Source organism: Pan troglodytes, chromosome 8 (assembly GCF_028858775.2).
Source record: "Pan troglodytes isolate AG18354 chromosome 8, NHGRI_mPanTro3-v2.0_pri, whole genome shotgun sequence".
NCBI classification, from domain to species: Eukaryota; Metazoa; Chordata; class Mammalia; order Primates; family Hominidae; genus Pan; species Pan troglodytes.
This window is the reverse complement of record NC_072406.2, coordinates 105,235,245-105,261,649: the sequence shown is the minus strand read 5'-3', so window position 1 is coordinate 105,261,649 and position 26,405 is coordinate 105,235,245. Positions and strand designations below refer to the sequence as shown.

Genomic DNA, 26,405 nt, shown 5'->3' with positions numbered 1-26,405 from the left:
CATTCCTAGGTAAACACTCAAACGGAAATGTGTGCATATGTTTACCAAAAGACATGTAAAAGAATGATCATGTTAGTACTACTGTAACAGCAAAACTGGAATCAGTTCATATGTCTACCAAGAGCAGAACATATACATAAATTATGGTATATTTGTACAAGGGCAGACTACACAACCAAGGGAGTGAATGAACCACAGCTATACGTAACAACATGGATAAATTTCAAAGACAATGAGCAACAGAAAGCAGAACCAAAAGTTATCCTGCATGATTTGGTATATACAAAGTTAAAACTCAGGCTACTTTTATCTTTGGTGTTAAAAGTCATGATAGTGGTTATCCTTGAAAGGGAGGAGAAGAATGACTAGAAAGAGGCACAGTGTGGGGTGGGGGCTCTCTTTTGAGGTACTGGTCAAGTTCTCTTTCTTGATCTATGTGTTCTATAGATGTAGTCACCTGGTGAAAAATCAGCAGCAGTATACATATGATTTGCCCAAATGCATAATGTACTTTAATAAAACATTTATTTGAAAGTGCTATGAGATCCACATATATTTTGCACATTTAAAATTCCCTTTCAAATTCTCTACATATCATTCAAAGGAATGACCACTCCTCTTTTCTCTAGTTTGCCCAAAATTAAAATACTTGAAATAAATTAAATACTTGAAAACAAGACCTAATCCTGAATGGGTTAAGTAAATTATTATTGTGGCATAGGATTATATTTGGAAGAAGAAAATAGTACACTTGACTCATATATCTAGGCCAATAAAAACCTATTTTATATTCCTCTGCAAAGCTACACTTCTAAGCATTAAATTAAATTCCCAAAATTTAAAAACGGCTTCTCATATGACAAGGTATATCATCCCTCACTAGCCTTGTAACTCTCTTTTTAGGTGCTCTCCAATTTGTGAGTGTCTATGTCATCATGCAATATACAGGCATAGTCTTAACAGCCCCAAAGCACAGTGGTCTAATCCAAATACCACAATTTCATGAATGCAGTCTAGGAATTACCATCACACAATTTGTTCATGGAGGTTAACTAAAACTACCAGATCTTTTTCACATTGTAAGTCAGATTTCCTAAAACCTGAAATTTAAAAAAATTATTTTTAAAAAAGTTAAACATAGACTTAATATTTTTCTTACTAAATTTAACTTTGTTGGCTTCGGCTCATCACTCAAGCCTACTGAGAATACTTTGATTCTGTCTCCTGTCATCTTGGGTAACTCTCCTGGCTTCATATAATCTACACATACAATTTGTATTTTTTCTATGTCTTAACTCAAATTATTATTTTAAAAATATGTTGATCCCTGCGGTTGGGCTTTCCAGGAAAAAAAGACAAAAGAAAACTGTTGATCCCAAACTGTCAAAGAAAGACATTTAGAGGGCACTGCCAGCATCTTCCTTAAAGCATTTGCCAAAGGATGTTTCATGTAATAAACCCTAAAATAAGTGAGGGAGGTGCCCTGTAATGAGTTTGGGAATGCTGGGTTACTGCAGAATTCCTATCTTTAAAATTCTAATAAAAGGCCAGGCACGGTGGCTTACACCTGTAATCCCAGGACTTTGGGAGGCCTAGCTGGGTGGATCACCTGAGGTCAGGAGTTCGCGACCAGCCTGGCCAACATGGTGGAACACTGTCTTAGCCAGGCCAGGTGTGGTGGTGTGCACCTGTAATCCCAGCTACTTGGGAGGTTGAGGTAGGAAAATCGCTCGAACCCAGGAGGCAGAGGTTGCAGTGAGCCAAGACTGTGCCACTGTACTGCAGCCTGGGCAACAGAGTGAAACCGTGTCTCCAAAAAATTAAAATAAAATAAAATTCTAATAAAAATGGTCTCTAAGAGGGGTTAAAATATAAAGTGCTTCCCAAACTTACCTGACTTGGAAACCTTTTCTCATCTTGAGAAATCAGTGTTCCTGGAAAGACCCTTTGGGAAATGAAGCTCTAGGGTGGTAACAATACATCAGCCAGCATTCTTTGGGCAAAGGATTGTTTCATTAGCTTGAAACCCACCTTACTGCTTTATCATTTGACCTACCTAAACTTCTCCATATTTTCTAAAAGATTATCAAGATACGATCAAATGAAATAATGATATCTTGCCAGTGTAAGTAACTTCTCACAAAATGCAACAGGATCAGTTAAAGAGGATTTAGTATAGTATTAGTGAAGCAATGGATGCTCAATCTACTGTGGAAATTATATGCCGTTAGAAGCTATGAAACTGAGAGACACCTTCTTTAAAGTTTTCCATCAAAATGGCTATATTTAAAAAGCTTTGGCGATTAAAAAATAATCTTTGGTCACCTGGAAAATTCAGTTATATGTGACACCTCATTTCCCAGTGATATTTTGTGAAATATTTCTATGTATTAAGAATGAGTTATTAAAAAATAAGTTATAAAAAATTATCACTGAATACTGCATATTATACAAAGAATCTTAATATAGTTTAAATTTTTTTAAGTTTTCATATATTGCCAAAAGAATTTCACATATTCATCTGAAGTCCACTTGAAATATTATATTTAACAAAACATATGGTCTTTGTAAATGAAAACAGACACAAATAAGTATATCAAGTCCTTCATCATTTAGTAACTTAATTTCAGAATAGGGGGTAACAGGATGATAGGCTTTACTTGTAAAAAAAATTTACACGAACAAATCATATTCACAAAGCACATTTAAATTGATGGAGGCAGCATATTCACATAATGTGGCACCAGTACCGCTAATCCTCCACATTGTCTACTAGAGCAGTAGGACTTAAGATGTTGTTGAGATAACTGGCTTCCATTAGCAAGTATGTGATTGGCAGGATGATAAAGTCTTTTCAATCACAGGTCAGCTATTTCCTTTTCCTTAGAAGAGGGCAATCCCGATGATCCATCTTTTAGCTAGTCTCTCATAGAGTCCCAATTCTCTTGCCTTCAGCTTTGATATGGTTCTAACTTTCCTCTTGTATCAGCTCATACTTGTCATCAACTCCTCTATTCAGAACAGCAAATATCAGGAGTTTGACCTCAGGGCAAAGTCCGGGTGGGCAGGTAAAATCTGACCACTGGACCTACTTCCTAATCTTTCATAGCAACTCATGAAGCAGTATCAAATTCAAACTAAAAAACAGAAGCATGACCCCTTATAAGTACTATGAAAAGGGCTCTTTTGCCTTTCTAAGTATGCTTGAAAAGAACTGTCAACCACCCTATTAAGACAGAAATGGATCACAGACTGGAAAAAAAAAAAAAAAGAAGGAAAAGTGCAGAACCCCAACTGAAATGTAAATAAAGGTGTTAGCAACCCCTTTACATTTGGTGGTATACTACTTCATATAAAAGTGTTAAAGCAATATGCTATGAAATAGCTTTATGAAGTGAGGAACATAAAAGCCCTATTGAAACTTTAAAGCATCCTTCTTTAAATAATCACTAACATCTGATAAAAAAAAAAAAACTTTTATCACCTCATGTGAGACTTCACTTTTCAAGACCAGTTTTATTTTTATTTTTTGCCAATTCCCCATACTTGGCATTTCACCACTTAACTATTTGTAAACTAATTTTAAAAACAAATATAAGCAAAAAAACAAATATAGGTGAAAAATATCTATCTTTTTCAATTTATTAAGTCCAAGCTACTAAAATAATAAAATTCAAGCCATGCCACAGTGATCTAGCAGCTAAGGAATTGGTTGCATATTCTTATTTTGGAATACAAAAGTCCAAGAAGAGTATGATTACATTTTGACAATAATAATCAGAAAAAAGTATTTTAAGCCCCTTTTAAAACTAGAAAAATTAAAATGTAATAAAATAACTCACCCAAAATTTTCTATCCACTGATCCCTTCCACTGCATATTTACTATATTCTCAAAAATTGTTTTATATTTAGTTATTTCTACATAAATCTTGTATTCTAACAATTCTACACACATCATCATAGATTTCACAATTCTACATGTTTCATAATAGATTTTTAAAATTAACTTAGAAGTCTCATAGATTACATTGATGAGGAAAAGTCAACCAGGACTTAATGCCCTCTAAGTGCACATACTTGAAAAGTAAATTCAACAAAAATGACTTGAGATGTTTATTAATATTCATAAGTATGTCTTAGTAACGATTCCCTAGTGAGCTATATACTTGTAAAGAGGTCTTCTATGCTGTCAAATGATGATTCTCTTTGAAGGAAGGAAGTACGTGGGATCAGTGTTTTAATCTCCATTAAACCAACCATCTATCTATCTGGAAAAATCAAAGAAAAGAATCCTTACGAACAGTTTCATAAACTATGTGGTCCTACTCACAATCCTACAATGAGATTATCAACTAGTTAACATCACATAAATGAATTACCACCATAAAAATTCATATACAACTGAGAAAATATCACATGAGAAATTTCAAACTTTCTATAAACAGATTATTCATATATAATGAGAATTATTCTCAAATCATCTCCTCTTAAAGCTGTCCTTTGGATTGGAGAATATGTTTATGTCCTTGTAACTTACACCAGTAGGAAACTTACCCCACTAAGTGACCTTAAACTAACTGGGAAATGAATATACAATCAATCCTGTTTTCAACTTGCTAAAGAATCCTGTTTTCAATAGTACATCACCTTGTTCAGGGAAATAGCACTGCAACAGAGGGAACTCCTTCTAAAGGAAATGGATCTACTGTCAACAGAAAGAATCTCTTCTGGTAAACTAGAATGAAGTTGAGAGTTGTAGGGATAAAGGGAAAACTCCCTCACCCTTGGAAGTTTAACTGAAACATCAATTAACAAAAGGCAAATTAATAGGAGAAATACCATATACATTTATTAGCATGCATGAGAGAGAATCGCAGAGTGATTTTTCCACTATGCAATGGGGTATAGATGGTTACATGTTTTTGTTTGTTTTGTTTTGTTTTAGAGGTAGGGTCTTGCTATGTTGCCCAGACTGGTCTTGACACCCGGCTTCAAGTGATCCTCCTACCTCAGCCTCCCAAGTGCTGGGATTACAGGTGTGAGCCACCATGCCTGACCCTGTATCTTTTTTCTTATGGGAAAGGGAGATGGGGAAAGTGTGGATGATTTTAGGAGGGTAGTGAATGATTTCTAGGGGAACTTAATGGGAATGAAGAATATACAATGGTCTGGGACAAAGTCTGTTGAGCCTGTGTGACAAAAGTCTGCCCAGGTGTGTTGACAGACTTCAGTCTTTCTTCTTGCATGAGTTTAGCTAATACAAGGGAAGGAACCAGAGGTAACCGTTTTCTTCCGTGACAGGTCCAAACTTCAAGCAGATGAGGGAATTTTAGAGAACAACTTTATCCCGTACTTTGGGAGAGACAAAGTATTGAGAGATGGTGGGGCAGTGGGCGGGGGTGGGAAAGAGGCCAGAGAGACCTCAATGCTGCTTCTTCAGTTCAGCATGTCAAAGCACTGTATTTTAGAGTACTGGTTTCTGAGCCCCAACATTTCCCTGTCTAAAACTTCCCTAGAAGTTTCACATATTAAAAGCTGAGTTAGTGGCTGTGAAAAGACAAATCAAGTTAGTAACTCAATGGCAAAATATCTCATCAAATCAGTATCTTATTTTGGGGAATAGGTCAGTCCAATTAAACAGCTGTGTCTTATTTTAGAAGACAGCATTGCAGATGGGCCCTCAAAGCTAGGCCTCTATATGTAAGGTAGGCAAACATATTTTTAATAAGAGGCATCTCTACAGAAACAGAAGAAAAACAATGGTCAATGTCTGGAGTAGTCTATAAGCTAATTATTGGAGTCTCTGAAGCATCTTCAGGTTGCAGTGGCAATCTGACAGATTTATTATTATTATTATTATTATGGTTTGAATCAGGTATTCAAGCAAACTTTTTGCACAGTCCATATATCTGTAGGCATAAAGGCTGTTAATACGTAAGTTGCTCTGGTGATTTTTGTTGAAGTTTATATTAAGTTCTAGCTTTAGGGCTTTAAGAAAAGCAGTTTTAATTTTTAGTGATTTTAAGTGAGAAAAATGTGAAAACATTAGTTTGGAGACTTGTAGCTAAAAAAGAATTTAGGATTTGGTCTAAATTGCAGGCAAATAATAAAAATAATGGACAAGGCTAGAATCTAATACATGTATACTATGGTTTTTCCTTTAATATGTATTTTTTCTAGTCCCCCTTTTAAAAAAATCAAATACAAATTATACTAGGACCAATTTATTTGTAAAATAAATTTTAGTCTTACCATATTTGGCCTGATTATTTGTATAGTGCAGCAAGAATAGTGATTCACCATATGGACTTTTTAAAAATGGACTTCACTGGAACTTTTAATAAGGAATTTTGGATTAGACTTTTAAAAGCCTCAAGGGTAGGAAAGCAAGCTGAGCATTTGCCATCAGACTGTGCCTCTAATATCGGTATGAACTGGGTGAAATTTTCTCTTTTCAAGGTCCTTGAAGTATCTTGAGGTTCTCAGGCCTGCCAGAAAGTGACATTTTTTACTTATCCCAAGGTCAGGAACCTTATAAGGGAACTGTGTGGATAGGGAACAGGGCCAGTCTCTTTTTTGTTTTTTTGTTTTTAAACTTTATTGGCTTTATAAAGTCAACCTCAATCCCTCAAAGCAGTCTGGTCATATATGAAAACGTGACATTTTAGTCAAATCCTTGGTAAAATAACCAGTGTTTTCAATGTGTCCTGTTACAAAAGAAAAGATTCTTATTGAACTTATGTAAATAATTAGATTGTCATAAAACTAGAATATTTATGGATAGTTTCTAAATTCTGGAGAAATCATCTAGAGAGAAAAGTAAATGTTTTGATCTTGTTCGTAAGTATATTTTAACTAATTGCTGTAAGTTATGAATAGCTTAGAAGAAAAAATTTTCTTGGCTCTGGAAAACAAAACATAGGAAGAATCAGCAATGTTTTAAATAAAAAGTCAACAAAAAATCATTTTGGGCCAAGTGTGGTGGCTCACGCCTGTAATCCCAGCACTTTGGGAGGCCGAGGCGGGTGGATTGCTTGAGCCCTGGAGTTCAAGACTAGCCTGGGCAACATGGTGAAACTCCATCTTTACCAAAAATACAAAAATTAGCCAGTCTTATAACCTGGTCTCAAAATAAATAAATCAGTAAATAAACAAATACATAGATTAACATTTAAAAATAAAATAATAATAAATTATTTTAGTCCACCATCAGTTCAGTTCCATGTAACTCTTGTTTTGCTTGATGTTGGGTTAGCAATCTTTATGAATGTATCAGCTTTTTAATTAGAGTCCTGGAAGTTTTTTTACCTAGTCCAGTGGTATGATTTCCAAAGTTACCAGACACCTGTATGTAAGAGCATTTGTCAGAGTCTTTTTTTTTTTAATTTAATATTTTTATTTTTATTATGAAAAATTTCAAACATATATGAAAGTAAATAGCACAATAAACCCATCATCCTCACCTCCCAGATTCAGCTACTATCAATAATTTTTCTTTTTAAAGTATTTTAAAACAAACCACAGAATACATTTCCCTGCTTTCTCCCACTGATTTGTCTGAATTGGGATCAAAACAAGTTACACACATTATATTTGGGTTTTATGGCTCTGAAATATCTGGTAAAAAAAAAAAAGTTCCTTTTTAAGATTTAAGAGGCAAACACTATCTGAAATACAAAGAAGGAATTGTGAGGACAGTATGCCAGCAATCATATTTTGGTGAGTAGGAGCATGGATGAGGAAAAAAATTAATGGAAAAAGACCAGCAGGAAATAAAACAGAATGCCAATAATGATGTGTTTGGGTAGAAAGACTATGAGTAATTTTTTCTACTTTTTTGTATATTCTAATGTTTTTTTGAAAACATGTATAACTTATGTACATGTACTTTTTCATTTTACCTATAATATTTTATTATGCCTCTAGTAAGGCATTTAAAAAACATATTCACCATGTCATTATTATACCTTTTAAAAATAATTTAATACCAAATATCTAATATCCATATTTCCCTGATTATCTCAAACCTGACCCCTCCCTTTTTTTTATAACTGGTTTGTTCAAATTAAGATGTAAACATGGTCTGTACATTGCTGTTGGTTATGAGGTCTTATTTAATCTTTACATATAGGGGAGTGTGATTTATGTCAAAGATGGTTATGTGATGGTCTGCATAAAGAATGTATTTCTTTTTTAAAATTTTTATTTTTATTTAATTTCTTTTTTTTTTTTGAGACAGAGTTTCACTCTTGTTGCCCAAGCTGGAGTGCAATGGCACAATCTCGGCTCACTGCAACCTCTGCCTCCCAAGTTCAAGTGATTCCCCTGCCCCAGACTCCTGAGTAACTGGGATTACAGGCGTGCGCCACCACGCCCAGCTAATTTTTGCATTTTTAGTAGAGACGGGGTTTCACTGTGTTAGTCAGGACGGTCTCGACCTCCTGACCTCGTGATCTGCCCACCTCAGCCTCCCAAAGTGCTGGGATTACAGGCATGAGCCACCATGCCCGGCTTTTTATTTTATTTCAATAGCTTTTGAAATATAAGTGGTTTTGGTTACATGGATGAATCGTATAGTGGTGAAGTCTGAGATTTTAGTGTATTCATCATCCAAGTAGTATACATTGTACCCAATATGTAGTGTTTGTTTGTTTGAGACAGAGTCTTGCTCTGTCGCCAGGCTGGGGTGCAATGGCATGATCTTGGCTCACTGCAACCTCCATCTCCCCACGTTCAAGCGATTTCCCTGCCGCAGCCCCCCAAGTAGCTGGGATTACAGGAACCCGCCACCATGCCTGGTTAATTTTTTGTATTTTAGAAGAGACAGGGTTTCACCGTGTTGGCCAGGATGGTTTCTATCTCCTGACCTCATGATCCACCCGCCTCAGCCTCCCAAAGTGCTGGGATTACAGGTGTGAGCGACCGCGCCCAGCCCCCAATATGTAGTTTTTATCCCTCATCCCTTCTCCCACCCTCCCCCTTTTGAGTCTCTGGAGTCCATTATATAACTCTGTATGCCAAGAAGCAAATTTTGGACTGTAGCCAATTGTAAACTGCTTTTTGAGGAGAATCAAAGAAAAACAATTAATATTCTGTAGATGACAAAAGACTTAGAATAGCCATGGTTAGGCTGAGTGCAGTGGCTCACACCTGTAATCCCAACACTTTGGGAGGCCGAGGCAAGTGAATCACCTGAGGTCAGGAGTTTGAGACCAGCCTGGCCAACCTGGCGAAACCCCACCTCTACTAAAAATACAAAAAAAATTAGCTGGGCTTCGTGGCACACGCCTGTAGTCCCAGCTACTTGGGAGGCTGAGGCAGGAGAATTGCTTGAACCCAGGAAGCAGAGTTTGCAGTGAGCCGAGATCACGCCACTGCACTCCAGCTTTGGTGACAAGAGCGAGACTCCATCTCAAAAAAAAAAAAGAAAATAGCCATGGTAAAAGACACCAATTGACAAGGGAATTTTGTTATTTTTGTGACATATAATAACATAATAATTATGACTGATAACATATATCAAGACATCAGAATTTCAGGAATCCAATATAATTTTGGAACACATGAATATTTGTATAAATATAATTCAAAGCAAGTTAAATACCATTTCTTATTTGACAATGTTTCTCATATGATTTTCTTATATCGAATAAGCCCTAATATGTCTCTCTTGAGCTTCCAGGGGCCCTTTCCGGAATATCCAAAAGTTTGAGTTCAAAAAGACAATTTTAGAATCTGAAATTTGGGGAAGTATGTCAAATATCAAAGGTTTAAAACACTTGATTAAAATAGGATCACAGGTGGTTGGGCGCTGTGGCTTATACCTGTAATCCCAGCACTCTGGGAGGCCAAGGCAGGCGGATCACTTGATGCTGGGAGTTCGAGACCAGCCTGGCGAACGTGGGAAAACCCCGTCTCTACTAAAAATACAAAAAAAAAAAATTAGCCAGGCATGGTGGTGCGTGTCTGTAGTCCCAGCTACTCAGGAGGCTAAAGCAGGAGAATTGCTTGAACCCTGGAGGCAGAGCTGCAGTGAGCTGAGACCATGACACTGCACTCCAGCCTGGGCAACAGAGTGAGACTCTGTCTCATAAATAAATAAACAAATAAATATAGGATCACAGGTGACTGTAAAATAATAGTCATTTACTTAGCCAGTGATAATTTAAAGATTTCAAAAAACAAATTTTTTTTTATTCTTTGATAAAGAGAAGACAGTTTTTTAAATAGTCAAATGACCTAATAAAGACCACCTTCTTCACTTTCTACTATCTTTCCCGACTCAGCAAGGTTAATCATCCACAGATCTAGGTCACCTATAGCAGTGTTCCTTGTTTGATGTAATATCTGAGCACTGACTGCAAACAAAAGTACATATGAATATATTTTATATGTACCATACTTTACAGACATAATTTGGAGATAAGAATGGCTTTTTCAGTCTCCTTCTAAACCTGACTTGAAGATATACCAATTATTTCCACATGACTCATTGTCTTTTTTTTTTTTTTTGAGACGGAGTCTCGCTCTGTCGCCCAGGCTGGAGTGCAATGGCACAATCTCGGCTCACTGCAAACTCCACCTGCCATGTTCAAGGGATTCTCCTGCCTCAGCCTCCCCAGTAGCTGGGACTACAGGCACGTGCCACCACGCACAGCTAATTTTTTGTATTTTTAGTAGAGATGGGGTTTCACCGTGTTAGCCAAGATGATCTTGATCTCCTGACCTTGTGATCCACCTGCCTCGGCCTCCCAAAGTGCTGGGATAACAGCCCAGCCGGCAACTCATTGTCTTATAAGGATTCCTAACCAGTTTATGTTTTGCTTCTCTAAAGCATGTTTAAGCTCCATCAGGATAAAACTATTTCTTATATTACTTTTATATTTATTTCAACCACATCTTTCCTCTGCAAATAATGAATATATAATAGACAATAAGTATTTAGGAAACACTGGGTTGGAATTATCTATATTCTCAAACATTTACTGAAGTCAGAGTTTCTTAACTGCTCAAACTGGTGCTGCTCCAGACATCACTGTGGTAGAGTCTGTTCATACCAATGATGAAGCCTCATCTCTATCCCCTAAAGGGAATGGGAACCATTAATAGACTGATACCACAGTGGCTTTGTTTTAATTCAATCTCCATATGGTTCTTCTTGCAAAGGCCACAGTCACTCCTACTGTCTATTCCAGCACTCCTGAGCCCTCTAACTTGGATCCTCCTTCCTATTATGACCCCCTTGTGACTCCCCAGCTTTATTAAGCTACTTAATAATAGGAATTAAAAAAAACAAAAAGAGGAAGAGAAAAGAGGAGGAAAAGAATAAAAAAAAAAAGAGGTGGAAAAAGGGAAGAAAATAAATAAAACGACAATAGAGATGTCAGAGTAGCAAAATGAACAGAGTTTTTAAATGACCATATTTGTTACTACACTTAGAGTATTGTGGCCAGAAAAGAATTGTGTAAATGTCTCATTACATTTTTAAAACTTATTTTATCCTTCTTTCTGGGATCAACAGAAAATTTATAAAAATAGCATTCTTTACCATTGAAAAAATTTTATGCAAGGGGTTACTTTCTAGGTTGTAATAATTTACATTTAACTTGGGTCCTGACATTAATGTTAATACCACCAATTTTCATATATGACCATGAGATTATTAAGAAATAATTTGAACATCAAGTGTCATTATAGCAAGCTACAAAGTTATGATTTAGTAATGTGCTTAGCAGGTAATGACTATTAAATAAATTGAATATTCACTGATGAGAATGCTCTATGAAGTTGAGGTACTGAATGCATTACAGGTTCAAAGAGACGTGCCAAATACATAGTTACCAAGGAAGGATTTTTCTTAAGATAGGTTGTTTCAAGGCAAACAGGCATTCCTGTAGCATTAATTAAAAAAAAAAGTGAGAGGAGGGCAAGAGTTAGAGGGCAACAAATGGGAAGTACATTATTATATCTTACTTGTCTGAGGTCAATGAATGCTAGCTGCAGGGTATCCCCCTGGAATCCTGGCACAGGCTCAGAGCTGGCAAACACTATTAAAAGAAAGAAAAAAAAAAGAATAAAAATGAGATCACAAAATATACAAGAGTTTAACTGATAAATTAATTTCTACTCATTATAAATGCATTATAATATTTACACATAATCATTTCAAATGAAGATTATTTATAAACTTCAATTTCCACTACTGAGAAAGTTCTCCACATCCATTACCTCAAGTGTTTTAATAATTTTAAATTTCTAATCTGCCATTTAATCACTGTAATCCTAATCACAATAAATTTAGGAGGGTTTTCTTACTAAAATTTAACAGTAACGTACTTCAATCAAGTAAAGCTTTCTGACCCTTTTTAGCCTTAGGTGAACGACTGTAGAAGCATTTAAAAATGATACCAATTCCATGGCTGTCAACATATTTTGAAACATTTGCTTTGCTACAGAATAGGTCCTATTAAAAAATCCCACCTCTAGCTAATAGCAATAAAAGGCAGACACCAAGGTAAGAAGTCAACTTTACATGCAGACAATAGGTAAAATGTTCTAAGTAGAAAAATCAGGATGATGCAGGAATGTCTGTTCATGCCTTTTAATTATTTTTATTTTTATTTTTATTTTTATTTTTTTTGAGACGGAGTCTCATTCTGTCACCCAGGCTGGAGTGCAGTGGCGCCATCTCGGCTCATTGCAACCTCTGCCTCCCAGGTTCAAGTGATTCTCCTATCTCAGCCTCCCGAGTAGCTGGGACTACAGGCGCATGCCACCACGGCCGGCTAATTTTTTTTGTATTTTAGTAGAGATGGAGTTTCACCATGTTGCCCAGGCTGGTCTCAAACTCCTGAGCTCAGGCAATCCACCTGCCTCGGCCTCCCAAAGTGCTAGGATTACAGGTGTGAGCCACCACGCTTGGCCAGTGATTTTTTTAGAAAGGATTCATGCCTCAACTAAAAAAAAATCTCAACGAGAATTTTTAAAATTTCCACAGATTCCTTCAATAATTTTTTGTGGTTTAAAATTTTTAATACTACTAACATAGCTTACTTAATTAAACTAAAGACAATTCCAATATTAGTTATTTTAAAAACTTAAAACACTTGGCTCATAAAAAAGACCTTGTCATTTTACATGCAAGCTTCTCTGATAAGAATGCCTGTAATCATTTTCCCACCCCATTAATTTCTAATTTTCTTTTCTTCTTCTTTTTTTTTTTCTCGATCTGTCACCCAGGCTGCAGTGGCATGATTATAACTCACTGCAACCTCGAACTCCTGGGCTCAAGGAATCAGCCTCCCAAGTAGCTGGGACTACAGGCATGCATCTCCACACTTGGCTAATGATTTTTTTGTTTTTTTGGGGGTTTTTTTGGTAGAGATAGGGTATTGCTATGTGGCACAGGCTGGGCTTGAACTCCTGGCCTAAAGCAACACCCCTGTCTTGGCCTCCCAAAGTGCTGGATATTCTGATTTTTTTAGAGAACATTATAGGTGTTCCATTTGTGAATTTATCTGAGCTAGAATTTTGGAAGCCATTTAAAATTTCAGCCTATATAGTTCTTGGAATAACAAAAGCAATTCTTAAATTTAGTGTATTCTGTGTGAAATATAGTTTAGAAAGGCTCAAAATCAACAATTAAAAACAATTAATAAATGAAAATTTGCACAGCTTAATTTATCTGGCATCTCTGGGGAATGTTGCTGTTGTATAATTTTTGCTTTAAGCATCAGAATTTTTCTTTAATCTTAGGCATATTTTACAAAATTCTAAAATGTATCGTAATTCTCTGGGTCACCATTAAGAATACATTTTGTTCTATAAAGTAAAATTCCCAGGGCTGTTATGGAAGTAAGAGCTGTTTTTTTTGTTCTATTAAAAAGCTGTGCTATTTGAGTTTTTGTGTCTAGCTTTTCTAATTTTTCTGCCTTCTCCCTGGTAGTTTTAACATGAATTCTTACTCCCTACTCTCTCCCTCATCTGTCTTATTAATTTTATCTTTACTCTTCTTGAGCAGGTAAGCCAGTTAATCAATTACTAGAATTATGTCTAAAGTAAGAGCAAATACAACCTAAGTAAGGGCCTCTCCTACTAGTAAGGTTAATAGGTTTTATACACGTTCCTTTGAGCATATGTACCTTTTGAGAATGAGTAACCTTTTGGTTACTCAGAGATGCACCACTTTTCCCCCTTTGTTCTTGGTTCTCTGCTAGGTTATGATCATTAGATAAGTGACTAAATTCACCATTCTCAGACCCCTTTTTTCTAGAAAACCAAAATTTAGTGACCAAATCTAGCCACACTTTTCAGTATTTAGTACAATTTATTCATATCACTGTCTTGTTAGACAATAAGTGGTATACTTTCATACAGTGGTATCACCATTACCCCCTACTATGCCCTAGGTAGCTGAGTTGCCTTTCTCTAGTATCATTACATCTTAACTGAAAAACGATAAGCAAAATTATACCTTTTATATTACATTGTAAAATATATTATTTTATGTTAGCCTTTTATATTATAATCATAAAAGGTGTTTAAAGTAAAGGTGTTTTCTAACTTTAAAAAAATACTTTTTTTGGCTGGGCATGGTGGCTCATGCCTATAAATCCTAGCATTTTGGGAAGCCAAGGCTGGAGGATTGCTTGAAGCCAGGAGTTTAAGACCAGCCTGGGCAACATGGCAAGGCCCCATCTCTACAAAACAAAATTAAAATTAGCCAGGCATGGTGGCATGCACCTGTAGTAGTTCCACCTACTGGGGAGGCTAGGGCAGGAGGATCGCTTAAGCCCAGGAGGTTGAGGCTGCAGTGAGCCATGATCGTACCACTGCACTCCAGCCTGGGTGACAAAGCAAGATCTTGTCTTAAAAAAAAATACTTAGGACCATCCAGCATTTTACTGGCCTTTTTTTTTTTTTTTTGGTCACAAAAAAAACCCATAAATCCCTAGTGGTTCTCAACCAAGGCTGTAAATGTTACCATAGCTTCTACCATCACCATGGATAGATACACATATACTCATAAATAAAGACTTTCTATGATGCAGGGAGACTCATTTTATCAGGCACAAAAATAAGCTCAATTTCAATTAGACATATAGTTATTATCTACTTAATGCTCAGAATTTTTCTACATTAAAAATAATCTTAAAATAATTTTTCTTCTCCCTAGGTTCCTGTTTAAGATACTATCATTTAACCAAAGAGCTCAATGTCAAAATTAATGATACTATAAATTTATATAGCACTTTATACTTTACTAAGCACTTTCTCACACACCATCTGCTCTGAGCATCACAATAACTTACTTGAGTAAATAGGGCATGCAGATGATGGATCATAAAATCTTGCAACTGAAAGAGACAACCTCTTTGAAACACGTCCAACAGTCCCCTAAAGACTCAGTTTAAAAGTTGCCGAGTCCATTTTTTTTTTTTTTTTTTTAAGAAATGGAGTCTTGCTTTGTCATCCAGGGTGGAGTGCAGTGGCGCAATCTTGGCTCACTACAACCTCCTTCTCCCAGGTTCAAGCGTTTCTCATGCCTCAGCCTCCCAAGTAGCTGGGATTACAGACGTATGCCACCACGCCCGGCTAATTTTTGTATTTTTAGTAGAGAGAGGGTTTCACCATGTTGGCCAGGCTGGTCTCAAACTTCTGACCTCCAGTGATCTGCCTCGGTCTCCCAAAGTGCTGTGATTACAGGCATGAGCCACCACACCCAGCTGAGTCCTTCATTTTATAGGGCAGAAAAATTAAAAGGAAAGTGACTTGCCCGGGATTATATAACTAATTCAGGTTTTCTGGCATTTACTCCATTAATCCAGAATCTGATTAAGTATTCAGTCTCTCATCTTTTATCACATCTCTCATAAGAATCTAATCAATATGGAAGTGAAATTCACTAGATTATAACACTCAGGGCTTTTTCTCAAATTTTTTTAGGGGTAGAAGGCAATTTAGTGATCTGATAATCATCTGGCACAGAGGACATTCGTAATGATATGCTATTGATTCACAGCTTCGTATTTTTCCCTTTATTTCTTTAAAACTCTCAACTGCAGTCAATCCTGTTGTTTCTACTTCCCAAAATATCTCTTGAATCTGAATTTGTTTCTACCTTAGTACAAACTATCATCATTTCTTGCTTGGATTACTGAAACACACCCTATCTGATCTCCCTGCTTCTGGTGCAACCTCTCCATCCACTTCTTCCAGTAGGATTTACACAGATGTGACTTGTGCCACCTCACAGTTTAACATCCTTCAATAGTTCCCCATCATCTTAAAATGAAACAAGGCTAAGGTCCTTTGCAATCTAGCCTTTGTCTATCTGCCAGCCTCATCTCATCATTTCCCTAGGGGCACCTTAGTTTCCATACCACACCAAACTACCTGTACTTCCATGCATATACCACTCTCTTTCCATGATGCTTTGATCCCTCTGCCTACAGCATCCTTCCTCTTATTTTCCATCTGGGTAAACTCTTATTTATCCTTCAATCATCGTCTTCCTTGGGAAGACTTCCATTATCCCTGCAGGTTGGCTTAATGTCCTTTCTCTGTGTTCTCACTGCAACTTCCTGTGCACAGCCTAACTTCAGCACTTACTTTGCTGCCTTGTAATTGTTTATCTGTCTGGGTCTTCCCACTAAATCATGAACTCCCTGAGAGCAGGGACGGTAACTTCACTTCTACATTCTTATCACCTAGCGCAATGCCTGACTTACAATGAGTATTCAATGAAAGTTTCTTAAATGAATGAAGAAAAACAGAACCATAAATAAATAAATTCTAAGGAATGTCATCCAGTATTGGATAGTGATATATTATGTAGCTTGTTGATTAGATTTAGAATGATGCTGTCCAAGAGAATGTTCTGCAATAATGAAATGTAATATCCATGCTAAACTTAATTTTTGGTTTTATTTTAGTTAATTTTTTTTGCGACAGGGTCTCACTCTGTTGCCCAGACTGGAGTGCCATGGTGCCATCACAGCTCACTGCAGCCTCCCTCAACCTCCTGGGCTCAAGCAATCCTCCCCTCTCAGCCTCCTGAGTAGCTGGGACTACAGGTGCCATCATGTCTGGTTATTTTTTTTATTTTCTGTAGAGACAGGGGGACTATGTTGCCTAGGCCAGTCTCAAACTCCTGGCCTCAAGCAGTCGTCCTGCCCTGGCCTCTCGAAGTGCTGAGATTACAGGTATGAGGCACTGCATCCAGCTTAATTTAAATTTCCTAGCCATATGTATTTATTTAACAGTGCAAATCAAGAACATAACTGTACACACTTAGTGTATTTATATAAAAGTAATTTAGGGTGGGTGAGAATACTCCTAATAGTTTCTTCAATTAAAACTAAATCATGAGCTCTTCCACTAAACAAGAAGCTCCTGGGAAGTAGTTACATACACCATGCCTGTCACCTAGGAAACAGTCAATAAATGTGTGTTGAATGAATAAATAGTAATACAAATCATTTCTACTAATATTGTCTATGATCCCAATAATTCATGGGGTCAATTTTAATCTTTTAAATTTTTAAAGAATTGATGACTAATTTCTGAAATCTCTAGAAGTACTATCATCAAATTACTTTTTGGCTCATCCAGATTCTCATTTTGTATATAATTTGTCATATTTGGGGGATTCCTAATTCTCCTCCCTTGGACCATCTTTAAAATTTTAAAAACAATAATGCCCACTTCCCCCCCTATTATGGTGTCTTTGTTTTTGTCATTTAGCCATGCCTTTAAGGGTATTTTTAAATAACACACATTGATCCTGGTTTCCCAATAAGATATGTAAAAATCATTTCCAGACTATAAAGTGTTCTTTTTTAAGAGATTCCAAATCTTTTTTTCTCTTAATGCCTCCAATTTGACTATTTCCTTTTTAATAAACAAAATAACTTCAGGATATTCATTTCCTCTTATTTTCTGCAATAATAAATGATTTCAAGTTTTCTTTTCTTTTCTTTTTTTGAGATGGAGTCTCACTCTGTTGCCCAGGCTGGAGTGCAATGGCACAATTTTGGCTCAATGCAACCCCAACCTCCCAGGTTCAAGCGAGATTCTCCTGCCTCAGCCTCCTGAGTAGCTTTGATTACAGGCATGTGCCACCAGGCCCTGCTAATTTTGTATTTTTAGAAGAGAAGGGGTTTCACCATGCTGCCCAGGCTAGTCTCAAACTCCTGACCTCAGGTGATCCGCCCACCTTGGCCTCCCAAAGTGCTGAATTACAGGCGTGAGCCACCGCACCCAGCCTGATTCCAAGTTTTCAAATATTCTTAGATTAGAGAAGGAGGTGTCTGATCTTATTGGGAAGGTATATTATAACAATAGGGTAAAACTCTGCTATATCAGCCTAACTTGGAAGAAGACTAGTTTGAATCAATTTAGATGAAAGTGGGAACAAAAAATAATGTATGCGGGGTAAGCTGTGATTATAACAAAACTATCTTCCAAATTGGCAATCGATGAAGTTGGGTTTTGTTTTGTTTTTGGAGACGGAGTCTCGCTCTGCTGCCCAGCCTGGAGTGCAGTGGTGTGATCTCGGCTCACTGCAACCTCCATCTCCCGGGTTCAAGCAATTCTCCTGCCTCGGCCTCCAGAGTAGCTGGGATTATAGGCATGTGCCACCACACCCAGCTAATTTTTTTGTATTTTTAATAGAGACGGGGTTTCGTCATGTTGGCCAGGCTGGTCTTGAACTCCTGACCTCAGGTGATCCACCCACCTCGGTCTCCCAAAGTGCTGGGATTACAGGTGTGAGCCATTGCGCCCAGCCAGCAATCTATGAAGTTTTAAGAGAACAAAGAATACCTGTAGGCAAAACATGAGTTATTTGTATATATAACAAAAAATATTTTTTGAGTAGGAAAACAGGCCCTTCCCCTCAGGATCTACGCAAAATGTAAAGGGTTTGTTACGAGGGGGGAAGGAAAATTGCCAAGATGTCAGGCCATAAGTATTTATCTTGACTGGAAAATATAAAACCTACTCTGAAATTAAACTCAGAGGGAATTAAACTCAGAAGTCCTTGAAAAATCTTGTTCTAGGCAGACAGTTATCTTTATCATAAGGCAGAGAATGTAGATTGTTTACAATGTAGATATAGAAAACATCCATACAGGGTAGGTAGAATTGTCAGGGGGTAAAGAGGGTGGGGGAGAAAAAGGGCCCATGGAGTCATAAGAGGGAACACATCAGAAGCTTGACAAAAGATTGAAAGAAAGGGGAGGAGGCTAAGCTAAAGTTTTAAGATCTTGCTTGCAAATGACCACACAGGTGCATATAAAATGGAATAATTCTGTAACTAAATAAATGGCTGAATATGAATGCCAATATTCATTCTATTTGAAGATACTTCTTGTAATTTCATTTCTATCTAGATCTGAATATTAAAGTAGCTAGTAAGAACTCAAGTTTTGTTTAACAAACTTTGTTATTAGGCAAACAAAGTATCCCATGTGAACCAGCTGTGTCGTTAGAAGGAATGACTAAGAGCACCATCTAGTGGTTTTTCTGGTGGTGAAGAACTTATGCTTGGGAATCAGGAGAGTTAGGATTCTTGGCTTTTAGATGTATTTTCTGCTGTATGCGGTCAGCAACAGTGGGATGCAAACCTCGAGGACCAACTGTTACTCTACCTTCATCACCTCATTTTTATATAAAGTAGTATCTAGTTTTCTCCATTTCTTGGAATTAAACCTGGGCAAAGTATCCTCCATCAAATAGGTTAGGTATCAAATTCAGGTATCCAAACCAGGAACAAATTCAGGTATCCAAACAGTGTAACAGCATCCAGCTTACTTTTTAAAAAGGCACTGAAATATTCTTCTCTTACCATCCAGATGATTTTGCCTTAATACTTTTATTATGGGGCACAGCCCTTTTTCAAGGCTAGAATTAGAGGTCATAGTCGCTAAAACTCTATAAACAGCATTCTTTTTTTTTTTTTTTTTTCTTTTTTGGCTAAGCTTTCTTGTTTTGTTTTGTTTTTGAGACAGGGTCTCACTCTGTCACCCAGGCGGGAGTACAGTGGCATGATCATGGCTCACTGCAGCCTTGACCTTCCAGGCTCAAGCAATTCTCCCACCTCAGCCTCCTGAGTGGCTGGGACTACACATGTGCACCATCACATCTGAGTAATTTTAATTTTTTTTGCAGAGATGAAATCTCCCTATTTTGCCCAGGCTGGTCTCGAACCCCCGGGCTCAAGCGATTCTCCAGTCGTGGCCTCCCACAGTGCTGGGATTACAGGCATGAGCCATTGTGCCCAGCAGGTTAAGTTTTTAATCCAAAAATTAAGAAAGACCAAGGCTTTCACATTAAGAAACTTTTCTACTCTCCAATAACTCACCATTGAAATAGGTGCCAGCACTCTTTAATCTGGAGCTATTCTAATGCCTTTTCTAATACCTACAGATTTCAGATGTTAAACCCTTAGGAGCTAATAACCTAACTTAGACATTTGGGCAGAATGAATTTTAAAATGTATTCTAGACCTACTCTGGATACTTCAAATATAGAATAGGTCTTTCTGATTGCCTGATGCTTTGGAAATAGTCCGTATTTTCTTAGTAATATGAAGAATTTCTGTGACACCTTTGTAAGAACTTGTTTAGAGGACATATTAATCTTTTCTTCTATATGGTTATATCTATAAGGTATCTATATTGGTACCCAATATATAATAAGTATTTAATAAATATAAAACAAAGTACATACACTGATTCAGAACATCATTCTCATACCTTGGCAAATGCTCCTCCAAATAAAAAGACATTTATCTTGAACTTATACAAAATTTATACTAAGATCAAAGGTTCAATGTAGCTTTCAGAGGGAGCTATTTTTGCAATTTCCAAGTATGTATTCCTGGTTATCTTCCTGACTGTCTCCAAACATGCGGTTATACTAGCATTATGGTTATGGTCAAATTAACCAAAAGTTAACCTCTACATTTATACACAGATCCTACCTAGTATTCTCATACCATATACTTTTACAAAGTTTAACAATTTATAGTCATATTTATTAATGAAGTTATTAATTACTGTTTCCCCACTGGACTTAAACTCCAAGAGGGTAAAGACCTTTTCTGTTTTGCTTACCACTGTATTCCCTCAATGCCATGCACATAATAGATATGAAGACATAATTAATATATGACTTCAAAGCCCCACACTCTTCAATGTCTTAACATTTAACTGCCTTTGAATCTCAGAACCAGGACGTTATCTTGAAACATTTATCAATTCCAAATTCCATGTGTTATGGGAAAAATTTAGGCCTCTTGATGGTTGAAGGGTTTGTCCAAGCCAACTTGCTCAAGTTAGAGGCAGAGCCAGGACTGGAAGCAAGGTCTCAACTTCCTGACATGTACTCAGACCATCTTAAGACTGATCTGAAAGCAATTTAAAAAAGAAAAGTTCTATATAAGTTCATATAATTCTATATTCCTGAACTTAGACATTGTATCCACTTTGACCAAGCATAGGTTAAAAAAGTAGAAAAACAGGAAAGATCCAAAGAAAATTTACAAAAAGGCATGTGAAAATACCCTACAAGGAAACATTTTAAAAAATAACTACTTAGCTCAGAAAGATAAAGTTAAAAGGTCATTCTTCAGTCATCAAATATGTGAAGAATTTTTATGAAAGAAATAATGATTAGTTTTGTTTAGATCAAGGAGTTAAATGGTCTTGAGTTGAAATACAGCAGTATCAGCTGGGTCTTAACTTTCTGACGACAAAGGTAGAACTCTAGAAGAGACCAGTGTTGGTTACAGAGAGTTCCTGATTTGTTACTTTGTTAATTTAGTCAATAAATAAACATCTGTAGACCTTTTATTATGAGCATAGCACTCTGTAAGATACCTGCAATTTCAAATCTTCTATGTTGAATTTAATTAAACTATCCATCCTGGATGGTTAAATCATATCAAATTGTACCTTTACTCATTCACTCTTTTTATGTATTCCCTCCTCCAAAATGCCTGGAATCCATACTCTCCATTCCCACTGATGAAGGTTAAGCTTTTTTTGTATTTCACATGGAAAAGTTCAACAGCCTTTTAACAGGTCTTCCTGCTTTCAGTCTCTCCCTCATTCCAGTACAAATTTCCAAATGACACTAGAGTTAACATTCTATGACACACATTTAATCATGTCATGGTCCTAATTAAAAAACTCCATTTTGTAGTCCATCCACATATGATTATTTGAAGATTCCCTAAACATTGTCTTATCACAGTGCTTTTGCCTGTCTCATTCCCTCTGTTCAGAATGCCCTTCCCTGCTTTTGGTGAAATCTTATCCATCTCAATTTTTACTTTTTACCCAGCTCAAATTTTACTTCGGTCATAGTCAATCTTCTCAATCCCACAGCATACAGAATTAATTGCCCCCTCTCTACACATAATACATATTCTATAAATAATTAATTATGCTCTATTACAGTTATTTACCTGTCTCGTACCCAACCAGACTATGAAATCTTTGAAGTTTATCTTTGATTTCCCAGTATATAACAAACATATAATAGGTTCTCGTTAAACATTTGCACAAATGAATCTTCCTATAAAGAAGTTGACTTAACATGGGAAAAAGTTCTGTTTCATAATTACAGACTGAAATTTTAGCTCAAGCTAATTTAACTCACAGGTACGTGTGTCACCCGTCACAAGGAATACCAAAAAAAAGAGCATCAACACATTGTTTCAAAAAACAAATGAGCACATAGATGGGTCAATGCTAATTCTTCTTCATCATCAGAAAAATAAAACGAACAAAAACAAAAAGTACATGGCTGAATGATGGTATAGAATAATTTGTCAGTAACTGAATTATTTCCACCTTTCCACCTCCCCCACTACATCTAGATGTGCTATTTGTTTCTACCTGCAGATTGACATTTTGAGGCCGAGGAAATACATGTATGATGTTTTTCACAGAGTAACAAGAATGGGAAAATAAACATTTGGATTCTGATTAAACCAAATAAAAGGAAAATCTAGCACAGAATAAAGGTCATTGTTGGTGCTTATATTTCAATCTTGTAAATGAAACTCACTTCTTATTGCTTAAATTTTATGATTTAAGCACCTTTTCTGAGTTGCCCAGCATTTCTTTGGTGGCTCATGATTTCCAATCTGAGTTCCTGATCCTTGCTACTGGACTTCCTTGGACTATGGCTCTCTTGCTAGCATATCACAGACTAGCAGGATTTTATGTTAATCCTGAGAACCAATCACAGGCTATTAAGTAAAGATTTCTGAGAGTCTTCAAGAGAAAGTGATCACTATGAGTCAATACGGATTTATGACGAATCCGAGTAATGTCATTTTCTTATTTGAAAGGGTAATTAGACTGGTAGATAAGGAAAATTCAATTGCTGTTATTAACTCTTCATGCTAGCAAGGCTTCTGACAGAAGCTGCTCATAACATGAAGCAAGATGCCAAACTGTGAGTTAGATTCAATCAGAGGATTAGCAACTGGCTGAGAAATCTTAAGGTACTCATAAGGTTCTGAATAATTGACCTAAATAGATACAAAGGAGAGGTCCATGTAATACCGCGGTTCTCAAACTTTATCATGCAACAGAATCAACTGGAGGGTCTATTCAAGCAAATTGCTGGCCCCATCCCCAGAGTTCCCAATTCAGCAGGTGGGGCCCAAGAATTTGCATTTCTAACAAGCTCCCACATGATGCTATTGCTGCTCATTTGGGGACCACATTTTGATGATGTACTGTATCTCAGGATATTGATGTTCTGTATCTAAGGATATGAATAACAGGTTTTGTTCAATATTTTGCTAATGACTTTGTTAAATATGTAGAAAGAATTATTACAAATCCACAGATATTAACTTTTGATATAAAAAGATCTCAACAGGCTAGTTATGGAACACATCTCAAAATTTATTAGGGATAACCTTAAAATTCTAAAATAAAAACCAACCACATATATATAGGATAAGAAAAACAGAGCTTAGCAATCACCAAAAAAGGGGGGGAGGAATACACAGAGATAATAGAATCCTGTAGCTTCAATGATTTGGAAGTATATTCTAGCTACTGAAAAAGGTTTAACAGTTTTGGCTTTATTAATCAATTATAGAATATGAAACAATGTATTTGATAGCAAAGCTACATAATTATACTTGTTCTGTACACCTGAGTATCTCTATATTTAATCTGGGGTATCAGATATGAAAGAGAAGATAGTTAAACCAGTTTGTTCAGAGAAGATTTTTGGATCTAAAACTATATCACATAAGAAGAATAAGAATAAGGAATTATTGATGTCTGGCCTTCAGAAGATTTAGAGAGATGTAAGAGCTGTTTTCATGTAACTGGCTTGTGGATAAGGATTTGTTTTTTCCTGTGTGACCCTAAGCCAAACTTCAGATATAGTTGTCAGGCTGCTTTCTGTACACAGGTGCCCAACTGAGGAGAAAAATGGGAAGGAGAGAGCTAAATCCAGCTAATGTTTTATTTGATAAGCTATGTGCCTTCGTAGGGGCCAAGTCCAGATGGGAAAATAGTAACTTTCTCTAATTCAGATAAAGGGGGCAGGCAGCTCTAGAGGGCTTTTTCCTTTTACTGAGAACACCTTTTCTAATTTGCACAAAAACACAATATAGACTGGTGGTGACTCTAACCCTAAGGTATAACTAGGTCTATTAAGAGAAATTTAGAGAGAAAGTGGTTTCAGTTCAGTGTGAGAGATTGACAGAGTGATGTATTGTATGGAAATGTATTTTCTGAAGAGTATTTAATCTCCCAAATTGGATGTTCAAGGAATGGCTGGACAATTACTTGGCAGGTTTATTATAGAAAGGATTTCAAGATGGAGGAGTGTGTGAGCATGTCTATGTTATTAACAGGTGTGTGAAGAAACTCAATGATCTTTTAGCTTCTAGGATTCCCCATCTGAACTACCTGCCTTTCCTCTTCTTCATATTCCAGTTGATTTCCATGGTATCCTGACCTTTTCTCTTCACAGACTTACCAGGCACTCTAGCCTTTCTACTACCTAGCCAGATTTTTCTTCTTGCCTCCCTTTCTTCTCCTTTCCCTGCCCCAATATGCAGAAAGCATACATACTACATTAAAATTGAGAATAAGCTTTGTATATTTAAAGAACTACTTTCCTCCAGATTTAAACAAGAATACTTAACATGAAAACTTATTTTTAAAATTCTTTTAACATATTTATTAGAGAAAGCTAAGTTTCATTTTTTAAACGATTTATATATCAATCACTGAAAGTCAGAAGTTGAGGGGTGGATGGTTCTTTTGCACCAGAAAGACTTCTTTATCCATGCTATATTACTTAAGTAAAAAGATGTCTTTTGGAAAATAGAACACCAGAGATAGTGAAATAAACACAAAAATTTTTAATCAATTTTTTTTGTCCCATCAGTAGTAAATGCATGTTACTGTATTCAGAAGTAATGATTAAGGTAATACAGAAGTATTAAGAAGTAGAGCCAACCATAGGCAAAATCTTAAAGGAATCCGAGTTGTCTTCCGTGGTTTGTCTTTGGAGTCCCGGTCTCTCCCTTTTCATATCTACAGTGCCAGGACCTTAACCCCCATCAGGCTAGGGTTTACCCCTCTTGCAAATGGCCCCAGGCTTTTTTGAGTTATAGCTCATACTCAGGACCTTTCTTGGTCTCTTCCAAGAGACTAGCTCTTAAAGAAAACATCAGAGTTTTAAAAGGAGCCTCTAGTAACTCTGCCCAAAGGAGTATCTGAAAGTGGAAACTATCCTATGGCAGGATAGTGAGGCAAAGATTCCAGGGTGTTTGGGCCTTTCTCCAAATGTCAATAGGCTAGAGAGGTAAGAGAATAGGGAGAAGATTTAGACAACTGAACTTGTCTAATCAAACAGTAATTTCCATCTTTGAGCAATAAATTTAATTTAGAAGACACATCAAATGCCAAAAAGGTAGTTTAATCGTTTAGTTATTTTGAAGCCATACTAAAGATGTAATACAGTAATCCCCTCTTACCCATGGGGGATATGTTCCAAGACCCCCAATGGATGCCTGAAACTGCAGATAGTAATGAACGTTATATTAATTATGTTTTTTCACATACATACATATATACCTATGATAAAGCTTAACTTAAAAATTAGGCACAGGGCTAGGCACGGTGGTTCATGCCTGTAATCCCAGCACTTTGGGAGGCCGAGGCAGGTGGATCACCTGAGGTTAGGAGTTTGAGACCAGCCTGGCCAATATGTTGAAACCCCGTCTCTATCAAAAATACAAAAAATTAGCCGGGCCTGGTGGCGGGCACCTATAGTCTCAGCTACTCAGGAGGCTGAGGCGGGAGAATTGCTGGAACCCAGGAGGCAGAGGTGCAGTGAGCCAAGATTGTGC

At 36.7% G+C, this 26,405-nt stretch overlaps 1 protein-coding gene across 31 annotated transcripts in view; it reads right to left on the bottom strand.

Moving 5' to 3' along the window:
* Positions 1 to 26,405, bottom strand: part of EXOC6 (exocyst complex component 6) — a 254,843-nt gene that overhangs the window by 33,241 nt on the left and 195,197 nt on the right. For 19 of the 31 annotated variants that reach the window (XM_054659792.2, XM_063782004.1, XM_054659796.2 and 16 more), the window contains one exon: positions 11,975 to 12,048. In XM_054659792.2, the coding sequence (XP_054515767.2) occupies positions 11,975 to 12,048 (74 nt within the window). Of the gene's footprint in view, positions 1 to 2,596; positions 4,270 to 11,463; positions 11,893 to 11,974; positions 12,049 to 23,910; positions 25,851 to 26,405 lie in introns of those variants that run through there. The other 12 variants (XM_054659800.2, XM_063782011.1, XM_063782010.1 and 9 more) reach the window with 4 other exon arrangements.